Source organism: Antedon bifida, chromosome 4, assembly GCF_963402885.1.
Source record: "Antedon bifida chromosome 4, ecAntBifi1.1, whole genome shotgun sequence".
NCBI lineage: Eukaryota > Metazoa > Echinodermata > Crinoidea > Comatulida > Antedonidae > Antedon > Antedon bifida.
The window spans coordinates 513,355-524,598 of NC_136229.1; the positions used below are offsets into that span (position 1 = coordinate 513,355).

The 11,244-nt window shown below is 31.4% G+C and overlaps 2 protein-coding genes across 4 annotated transcripts in view; one reads left to right on the forward strand and one right to left on the reverse strand.

Moving 5' to 3' along the window:
- Positions 1-4,558, forward strand: part of LOC144839421 (potassium voltage-gated channel subfamily KQT member 1-like) — a 91,947-nt gene extending 87,389 nt beyond the window's left edge. For both annotated transcript variants that reach the window (XM_078694767.1, XM_078694768.1), the window contains one exon: positions 221-4,558. In XM_078694767.1, the coding sequence (XP_078550893.1) occupies positions 221-905 (685 nt within the window). In that variant the 3' untranslated portion in view covers positions 906-4,558. The remainder of the gene's footprint in view (positions 1-220) is intronic.
- LOC144839434 (small ribosomal subunit protein bS1m-like) lies at positions 749-7,286 on the reverse strand. Of its 2 annotated transcripts, XM_078694789.1 has the most exons (3): positions 6,642-7,286; positions 6,184-6,409; positions 749-876 (listed from the first exon to the last, which is right to left on the reverse strand). In XM_078694789.1, exons 1-2 carry the CDS (start codon positions 7,088-7,090, stop codon positions 6,226-6,228), a joined length of 633 nt encoding a protein of 210 aa, XP_078550915.1. In that variant the 5' UTR covers positions 7,091-7,286; the 3' UTR covers positions 749-876; positions 6,184-6,225. The 2 variants fall into 2 exon arrangements, with proteins under 2 accessions (XP_078550915.1, XP_078550914.1); XM_078694788.1 differs by lacking the exon at positions 749-876 and having other exon boundaries at positions 5,207-6,409; positions 6,642-7,242.
- Between the last annotated feature and the right edge of the window lie 3,958 nt (positions 7,287-11,244).

The window sequence follows — 11,244 nt, forward strand, 5'->3', positions numbered from 1 at the left end:
GTATGGTATGGTAAGATGTTTAGGGAAACCCCCTTATTATGAGCATGGAGAAATAAGTTTAATTTGATTAAAGAGGGCCCCTGAATATCAGTTAATCCACTGGCTAAACTGGAAGGGTTACCTTCTTTAAAGATGGCTGAAATAAACATTTAAAAAAAGATTAATTCTCTGGGTTACAGGCAAAAATAAATAATAAACAATTTTATAATTTGTCTTTTAGCTTGGACCAAACTCTAGGCAAGCCTGTTCAAGAAAGACGAAAAGGTAGACTAGGCTCCATTGATGTGTTTGACCCGTCAATGAGTCTCAACACTAGAGTCACACGTGTTGAAAGGAAAATGAACTTGGTCGACAGAAAACTTGACATGTTGATTGAACTATATAGGGACGATAATCAAAGGCAAGGTCGAAGGTCAGATAGTAGCGTTGAAGGCGCTATTTGTGAAATGAGCGGGGAAGGTGAAAGCAGTGGAGGTGCAGGCGAAGGAAGTAGTAATAACAAAAATGGTGAGGTTGTAAAAGATTTAATTGATATTTCTCCAAGATCTCCTAAAGGATTTAAACGACACACAAGAGGACATGTTTATAACAAACCAAGTAAATTAGAAATTCAAGATGACCCTTCGAGTACATCATCAATAATTACCCCGGTTGAATCTGACCTTCTGCAACAACTTTCAAACACTCAATCGTTGCTATCGACGCTCCCGCCTCCAACGCCGCCTTACACGTTTAACAGTTCCTTTAATCCGACGCTTGAGGTCACAGAATCAAGCACGGATGACAATCAAACATCACAGATTGATGTTCCCCTCGTGTCTGTTGCTCCGTCCAAAGAAGATTCAGAATCGTCAAAGTCTGATGATGCACTTCTTCCTGGGGAAGATAGAGAAACAAGAATTTGAACAGAATAATATTACAACAAGCCTAATATTTAGGTAGTGTTTCGCAACAGGTTATCATCATTATCATGATTTACTTTACAGTGAGTCACGAGGAATAATGTGGTGTGGTTTACGCAAGAAAGGGGAACAATCTCTGTTCAAGCCACTGGGTTGTCAAATGCCTCTGCTGTCAACAAGTGGTCAGGTTACAACCTTACCAACTGTACTGGTGGCTATGGCCCTGCATTATGAGCATCAAAACTTGGTTCAATCAGACTTGGAAGTAGCCATATTGCCACAAAATATTCAAGTTGTGTTTGGGATTAGATTGAATCAATTGTGTGTGCATCAAACTGTCAGAAAATACATTTTGTTTATGAAAAATAAACCCAACATTGATTTAAACTCTCATGACTGGTGATTTTTATCATAAACAGACTTAATTCTGCTTGTTTTTGTAACAAAAATCAATATTAAATAATTCGTTCAGCAATATCCAAGTTTGTTTACAATTCACAAATGATATCACTAATAAATTGGTTTACTTTAAGAGTTTAGCGATTTGAAGCAAATAAGCTTTGGATTGAAATTTCACATTATCTCAGCAGATTTGCATTTATTGTGGCTAAGTAACAGCTTACATATTAATATAATGTCTGGTCGGTATGTTTACATTTTGATTATAAGCATGTCTCTAAATAAGTTTTGGTCTTGGCATTGCAGTACTTGAGTAAATATCATTAAGAAAGAATATACTGTATTCCTTTGATAGGGAACTGTTACACTTTTGATTGTTGTGGTACATGCGTACCTTCTAGGTCTACAGTTGTTCCACGAAGTTTTCAAAATATACCAGTCTGCCTTATTACAAGTTTGTACTTAAGTACGGTATCAATATCAATCTGTAATTTGTTAAGTAAATACTGTTGGATGTAAGCAAATACAAGTTAGCTTCTCACTTGGCCTCACTAAGGTGGGTTCCTCCAAGCATGTCAGTACCCAATATACACCTGCATAAATGGACAAATATGTGTGCCTCGTTATCGTACTCAAGTACGCGTTCACATGCTTAAACATTTGTAAGTATTGTTCTTATAAAGTGCAAACTTTGATAAATGGTATTTATATACAAACCTATGAGGTCTCATTGTATTCCTACAATGAAGGATATGAGAGCTTTTGATTTGTGGCAACCGATGACCAAACTATGTCATGTTAATTCAATGTGCACATACAGGGATATTGGGACTCCTCGCGTTCACCACCTCGACACAGTTTGATGATTTTTGATCCAGGAGATGACCGATGACACATGATTGACCTTGTTAGGTCATTGTTTGTCGCAAAGCGAAAGCTCCCTATTATGACCCCAAAATGGAAAATGAAATCAAGGTATCCACACAAGATGTTTATTCGAATAAAATACAATTTTTGATTTTTTAGGGTGGGGTGAAATTTATGATTGTGCAAATCTTTTTAAGTACCATTGACTATTAATTGCTGTGGTTATTTTTATGATGTCATTATTACTAAACAAACTTTAGGTATTCCAATTTCAAGTTACAGTATCATTCGTTTTTAAGAATTATGGTAAACCAATGCAAACTGCTTAAACAAATGTTTTAATATGCACCGATTGGCTGAAATATTTGTAATTTTTAACAGTTGATGCTAAGTTTGTGATGTTTGCTTTTGTTTCTCTTTGGAGAACTATTTGTGATATTGTCATACAATTTTAGGCTAGCTATCATTTGGGGGCAGATCCATACATTATTAGGATATAATTTCGGGGCAGATCCGGGGGTAGAAATAGGGCTTTTATGGTTTGACAGGAAAAATCAACTTTTTCAAATCACTTTTTCTAACAAATTATGAATAATAGTAAGAATATAAACATATCTTAAAATGGTTAAATCATCGCTGCAAAAGGAGGCATGCCCTTGAACTCTTGGGGGCGCCAAATCAAAAAGTCTATTATCAGCGCACACCTACTTCACAAACCTGGTCTCTTCCCTGCTTTCACAATATTAGTTGCTATGTTATTTAAAAGTTGCAGTTGCTAATGTATAATTTTGTAGTCTTTCATTTCCACAAATTCTGTTTCAAAGTAATAGTATAAACATACCAATATATTTTAATTACTTTAATAGCATAATATACTGTTTTTATAACCTATTTTATCTTATTTAATTAAGTCTGCCAAACAATACACTTTCTTGGCAATATAGATGTTTGTTATGAATGTTTCGATAAATTGTTGATATATTTATGCATGAGATATTTATTGGTTGAAATTGGTCACATTTTGTGATTTTTTATCGTTAGTATTATAACAGGGTATCTACCATTTTAACAAGAATGCATCAAAGAGATTTAATGATAATGAAAACGGCAAACGACTTCATCAATTTGAATCCCATGTGGTTGTTTACCCCTGGTAATCTTACTCGGTGGAAAAGCATATACCTACATCAGTCCTGGGATTATGATTAGATGGGATCAGGTGGGATTAGATGGAATCCCTGGATTCAAAGCACAATGTCAATACATAATCTACTGAATATGCAGGCAGATATATGTCCTGAAAAGTTTAACAACTATATCATTCTCTCCAGACACAAAGGCAAAACTATTTACTGAATGTTTATCATACATATAAATATTGCTTTGTGTGAGTAAAAATAATTCTAAATGATTTGCTTGGAATATCATTTTTTAGAACTAAATTTAGAACCATAATGGTCATTCACAACTTTCCACTTTATTTTGATAATTGATTAATTCTTCATGTTGAATTCAAATATCTTCTTCACAAGGTGCTTGAAATGTCGAGTATGTTAAGTGGCACCACAACAACAATTACCTATTGTGCCTTGCTTGTTTTATATTGGAAACATGGGTGTAATTCAACAAGATATTGATACAATTGTTTGAGATATCAATTTACTGAGAATGTGCAGTTAGTATGACATTTTAAGATGCTTAAATTTGGAAGAATAAGAAAAGATGGAGCATTTTGGGAAGAAGTGAATTGTTAAAATGATATCAATTCAGTAATGTCTGTTGATAATAAAAAACATTTTTATTCTGAATATTTAAAGAATATTTAATAAATTAACATTGTATTCTACCTAAAGTAGTAAAAAGCATCATACAATTGTATATATTATATTTCAATTGGCTTCGACTTATTTTGGCAAATATTTCAAACTTTAAAATCATATTTTCAGTGTCTACCTCTACATTTAAGTATTATATTTGTTTTAGGGAAAATGGTAATTATTTTAAACTTAAGTTAGTTTTATTTTACAGTACTTATAGTATTAGTGTCAAACCAATGTAGATAATAATATTTTGATTTGTTTTAGAAATTATCATCATTATTATTGTGTAGTCTTTCATTGTATTTTCAGTGTTTCAGTATTTGATAGCATTATCTATACATTGGTTATCCCACACCTTCACTAATTATAGAGGAGACTCTTAAGGAGAATGGTATTCTATATCAATTAATTAATGTATTACATTCTCCCATCATCCTTGGTAATAAACATTGAGGGTGGTGGTTGTTAAGGGAATCCTTCACTCAGCTCAAGTCCATAGCCAGGATTTTCACATGGGGTTTAATTCTTTTTTCCTCAAAAAACGGGGCAAGTGTAAGCATAAGCAATCAATATTGGGGGAAGAAAAGATTTATTTCAGGTCTCAAATTTGCCTGCTGGATAGGTAGGATTGGCCTAAAGAATTGTCATGGTATTTAAATTAGCTAAAAAGCGGTTTGTTTCGTAGCTTACAAACCCTGCTGGCTACGGGTTTACAGAATGTTTTGTTTGATATAACTAAGGAAGAGTTTAAGATATGGCCCCTCAATTTTCTTTTTTTGTTGTTGAATATGCCATTTTACAAAATAGGTTTCACTTAAAATCAGATTGGAAAAAAGAATTTAGCTTTTAAAACAAAAAAAGTCAAATTGTCTGTCAGACAATGGTTATTGATTAATTTTTTTCCATTTATTTTTTATTTATAGAAATGAAATAATTATATTTGTTTGTTTTTTTTTCTTATGGTCAAATCAATTACTTGATTAAAACTGAGTATACTATTCAAAGTCTAATTTTATTATTCTTCATTTTTTTATTTTAAATCTTTTGGGGATATACATCTTTAATCAACTAATGAACATAAAACTAGAAACCATTAATTTTGTAAATATAGAATCTTAGTAACATTTAAGTTGGTGTCTTTCTGCTGTCTAGATAAGAACTTAGTTTGAAACATTCTTTAAAAAATGTATTTAATCTTATTATTTGATATTTTATTTATAAAAAAAAATCCATATTTGTTCTTTACTCGCAATTGTATGGCAAAATAATATGGTGTTACAAAATGCTATACAAGTTGTGAAATGTGAATCTATGCAGACATTTAATGTAAAAAATATTAAATTTAATGTATGTTTTGTTAAAATGAGTAATGTTTGTATCATGTGGACCTGCCTGGTACCCCTTGTACAAATCAGTTGCTAATATAGTAATACAAATGTCTTTAAAAATGTATCTATATCAATTTTATGCTTCAAATGTTATTCAAGAGAATAAACTGAATGCTAATTTAGATCATAGTTTGTTTTTATTTCTTCTTTGTGAATACACTTGCCCCAAGATGTTAGTCCACCAGTCAAAGTAGTAGGCCTACGTATGAAACGGCATATGTGCCAAAATATTGATCATTTTACTAATGTTAAGTCAGAACTCCGTCTCTGGAACTCAGACTACTTTGTGAATCGACTCAACAGAAAATCAGGAGGAAGAGAATTTAATCAATCCTAATGGTGCCCTTTTCTTTCACTGTGCAATACATAGGCGATCTGGTTTTTCCTAGTATCCAAACCATTACAATGGACTCTCAATGTAGTAGCACAGTAATTGCAACCCATGCAAGACAAAATTTTAGTTTGCCAAATTTGTACTTTAATTGATGGACTAGTACAAAACAAATGAAGAAAAATGGGTAGAGTTTATTTTTTGGAATAAACTTGCTCAGTTGATGTTTTATTTATTTACTAACTATTAAATTAGTCAATATTAAGTCTGGTCATCATGATACAGTAAATCTTCAGAGTTGGGAAAGTCTCCTAATCTATGAGGTAGGCAGCTATCCAATTTGCAGTGCAACAGATAGCAGACTGTTCCAACAGATTACAGCATATCAAAGCCCCCAAAAAATTGTACAGATTCAAACAATTTTTTTTCTCAGAAAATGACATGTTCCAGTCACAAAGATGTGTTAAAGACCGTACCAATTTCACAATGGATGAAGTTGTTACTATTCGAATACAATCTCATTGGTTCTGTTTATCCTCTAATAAATCAGTGCTTGTTTGATAGGAGTATTGCGACTCTTGCAAGCCCAGAAGTTGTGCATCTGCTTCTAACAGAGTGAGGTCTTGTTTGGCACCTATAAAGTGTTCAGCCATCTCAAAATCTTTCAATAGTAAACGAACTCTTGCTCCACGAACATATTTTCTGTGAAGAAAAACAATTTTTAATTAAACTTAAATCAAAACAATTGTCTTGTAATGATAGTCAATTCTAAAGTATTTATTTTTTAAACCAATTATACTTGTCATATGACTTTAAATTCAAAATACATAATGTTTAATGAATTATTTCATGTAGGGTATACAGTATCAATGGAATACTAATAATTATACTTGGAAATTTTACTTTATTTAATTACATAAAAACAATAACTTACGATGCATTTTCTGATGGTCTCTCACAAACACAATGCAATTTTCCTCCAAAATCAATATACAGATCATCTTCAACAATATGAAATATCTTTCCAATTACTATTTGACCTTTTATGTTACCAAGATTAACAAAAGCAGAGTTTCTAAATAAGGTAGCAAAGGACTGATGTTTGGTCGGTTCGTCCCTTGCTAGAGCTGCGGCTTTGTACTGCTCTTCAAGCCTGTCGGTGAATTTTGCAAAGGCCTGCGCGAAGCCACCTAACTTTGAATGTTCATTTACATCAGAGGTAACACTGTTTGATTGAACTGAAATATTACTAGGCCTAGGTTCTTTGTCATCAGTTTCTTTACAACTAACATATCTAGTAGAAGAAATCGATCTTATAAAACAATAAACTCGGTTTAATTCAAAAAATCTTTGACACAGAACCTTCGTCATGGAGGCAGCCATGTTGTTTGCGCCATGGCACAAAATACGGAACGAAGAAAACTATATGTAATGTGAAGGCTGTTTTAGTCGGTTTGATCCGCAAAATAGTTACTATTTAGTCGCTATCCAATTGCGGTTTGCTGCAGCACGTCGCTGAGAGTGAGGCATACATATATTGTATTTGGCTTGAGGTATTGCCTGTTAAAGAATAGCACGGGCTATTCCATTTTACTGTGGGTAATTGCGGTCAAATTTATAATAAATATTGAAAAACTGCAGGTACAGTATAGTATATACAAATGATTTCCTCATTGCTGCCCTCTATATATTTTATTCCATGGATTTTTAACTGTATTCAAAGATACTATTTGCTGTATATTGTAGAAACCTACTGTAAAGTGTTTTTTTTTTCTCTTTCGTGTTTTATTTCGCACTTCTACTTTGATAAACTACGGTGTACTTCTGTAGTATGATTTAAGGTTTTATTTCAATTGCCATATACAATTAATAAGAAATAACACTTAATAAGAAATAACACGAGGTCAAAAGATGGAGATATAAATTAATAAATATAAAAAATGATCAAGGGAATTTTCCATCGAGGGTATTAAAAAGAAAATACCCGACACGGGTCATACTATACTGGATAATTTTTTAAAAGCATAACATGGCACAAGCGTACATGCATAGGCTATAAAAGTGTTTACATTTCATATAAATATTATTTTGATGATTTGCATCTCTAAGTATGATTATTAAGAATGTCGGTTTTAATTCAATTTAAGTTTCATCTTACTCAATGACAGATTCATCTTTTTAGCATGCTCTTTTTTTACTGCTCTAATTTTGTTCCAATATAACAAACCTAGAATTAAGCATAAACAAAGTCCAAGTTAAATATGCAATTTCTGTTATTTTTAGAGCGAGTTCGTTTTATTGTATTTAATTAAGTATTTAATTGTTGTAATAACCAATTTAACGATGACCACCATATTTACCAACCTGAGAGATTTAAAATGCGGGACAGACTATTTTTGGTTTTGTGATCGAACACGGCTTGCGACGGAAACAAATTTAGTTCACTGGCACTCCTATGGCCGGAAATATTACTCTCGCACGTAAAATTCATGATGAATGGCACCTCTTGTATTCCGGTACGGTAAGCGATGCAAATATTATTAGATTGTATGTTACTCTTTTTTTGTTAATCTATAATTCAACGTTTTTCAGCATGCTGATTCTTGAAATTATTTTATTAAAAAACATTTTTTGGAGTGTAAAAATTGAACTGATCCACCATCCAATAGCAAGAAAATTGAGTTTACCTTTCATAAACGCACACATGTCATGTGTAATATTGCGATCATGACAAACGCGTGGTTATAAGCCCATCCTCGTCACGGCGAGCGACCACGGACACATTAATTGTAACGTTCCCCTGATATTACGTATTTTATTGATGTGTGGTGTAATAATATAAATAGGCCTACTCGTATAATGTTCTATACTTTTAAAATATACCAATTAATTTGAATGCATTTTCCTCTCAAATTGTGATAAAAAATATTAACGCATCGTATTATAGGCCTACTTAGGTTTAAACGCGTGTTTCATTAAAAAACACTTGAAATGCGGCTGTCCCGAACGATGTGAGACGGTTGGTAACTATGGACCACATAAATAATTTTAAGTAGTCCTACCATTTGTTTGTTGGAATTAATGGTATCGATTAATTACAAAACTATTGAATATTATGTAATGTCGTACCTTATACCGCCAAACCAAAAATTTGGTGCTGAGAAATTTTTTTGTCTTATCTTACACTTTGATAGCATGTGTTCTTGGTGGTACAATTCAGAATAGAATAGGACAGGCGGTTTAGCGTTAAACCCGGCCGATGTAAATAAAAATCGGAGAAAGTTAATTTTCAGTCGAGCGTTTCTTTGGTTGCCGATGCTCTAAATGTCGTCAAATTTAATAACACTTTGTAATAGGCCTATATATATATATATATAACAATAATTAATCAAAAATAAACTTATAAATTTGTAATTGTGTTCTGACCGCTCTAAAGGTACTTTTTCACCGGTTGGTCTCTTCCCGTCACGCCGCTCCTTTTGTATATTCTTATTGATGATATAATTCTGCTTATGCCATATTTTTCTAATCTATTTTTAAATGTGCCTGTAAAAATCCTAATAATAAATATGAACCTCTAACCACTGAAATTTTATAAAAGACTTACTTATACAGTGTTATTTAGGGTTAAAATTCAATTAGTAAACAATATGCATACATACATAGTAGATTAATAACATTTACAGCTTGCCCAGCTTGTTTAAATGGACCCGCACTCAAGGTTACAAAATGGGGATTTGAATTGAATGCTATTTAACTAAAAAACACGCTCTCAGGGAAAAATCAAAGAAATTGCATAACTGTACCTTTAAATTTATTTATAAAGTAAAGTCAAACAAGATAAAATCAGGTCTATTTAAGCAATTGAATGCTGTTTAATTAAAAAACTCGCTCTCAAGGAAAATCTCAGAAATTACGTAACTGTACCTTTAAATTTATTTTTATTGAATGAAATTATTAGTGTTTATCACATGGAACTAAAGTAAACTCAAACAAGAAAAAATCAGGTCTATTTAAGCAATTGAATGCTGTTTAATTAAAAACTCGCTCTCAAGGAAAATCACAGAAATTACGTAACTGTACCTTTAAATTTATTTTTATTGAATGAAATTATTAGTGTTCATCACATGGAACTAAAGTAAACTCAAACAAGAAAAAATCAGGTCTATTTAAGCAATTGAATGCTGTTTAATTAAAAAACTCGCTCTCAAGGAAAATCACAGAAATTACGTAACTGTACCTTTAAATTTATTTTTATTGAATGAAATTATTAGTGTTCATCACATGGAACTAAAGTAAAGTTAAACAAGATAAAATCAGGTCTATTTAAGCAATTGAATGCTGTTTAATTAAAAAACTCGCTCTCAAGGAAAATCACAGAAATTACGTAACTGTACCTTTAAATTTATTTTTATTGAATGAAATTATTAGTGTTCATCACATGGAACTAAAGTAAAGTTAAAAAAGAAAAAATCAGGTCTATTTAAGCAATTGAATGCTGTTTAATTAAAAAACTCGCTCTCAAGGAAAATCTCAGAAATTACGTAACTGTACCTTTAAATTTATTTTTATTGAATGAAATTATTAGTGTTCATCACATGGAACTAAAGTAAACTCAAACAAGAAAAAATCAGGTCTATTTAAGCAATTGAATGCTGTTTAATTAAAAAACTCGCTCTCAAGGAAAATCTCAGAAATTACGTAACTGTACCTTTAAATTTATTTTTATTGAATGAAATTATTAGTGTTCATCACATGGAACTAAAGTAAACTCAAACAAGAAAAAATCAGGTCTATTTAAGCAATTTAATGCTGTTTAATTAAAAAACACGCTCTCAAGGAAAATCACAGAAATTACGTAACTGTACCTTTAAATTTATTTTTATTGAATGAAATTATTAGTGTTCATCACATGGAACTATAGTAAACTCAAACAAGAAAAAATCAAGTCTATTTAAGCAATTGAATGCTGTTTAATTAAAAAACACGCTCTCAAGGAAAATCACAGAAATTACGTAACTGTACCTTTAAATTTATTTTTATTAAATGAAATTATTAGTGTTTATCACATAGAACTAAAGTAAAGTCAAACAAGATAAAACCAAGTCTATTTAAGCAATTTAATGCTGTTTAATTAAAAAACACGCTCTCAAGGAAAATCACAGAAATTACGTAACTGTACCTTAAAATTTATTTTTATTGAATGAAATTATTAGTGTTCATCACATGGAACTAAAGTAAAGTTAAAAAAGAAAAAATCAGGTCTATTTAAGCAATTGAATGCTGTTTAATTAAAAAACTCGCTCTCAAGGAAAATCACAGAAATTACGTAACTGTACCTTTAAATTTATTTTTATTGAATGAAATTATTAGTGTTCATCACATGGAACTAAAGTAAAGTTAAAAAAGAAAAATCTATTTAAGCAATTGAATGCTGTTTAATTAAAAAACTCGCTCTCAAGGAAAATCTCAGAAATTACGTAACTGTACCTTTAAATTTATTTTTATTGAATGAAATTATTAGTGTTCATCACATG

Bases quoted from the DNA above. Each gene is read 5' to 3' on its own strand.
- LOC144839434 (XM_078694789.1), bottom strand. From the start codon at position 7,090: ATGGCTGCCTCCATGACGAAGGTTCTGTGTCAAAGATTTTTTGAATTA. The intron at 6,410-6,641 runs GTAAGTTATTGT...TTTTCTTCACAG, and splicing joins AGACCATCAGAAAATGCATC to AAAATATGTTCGTGGAGCAA.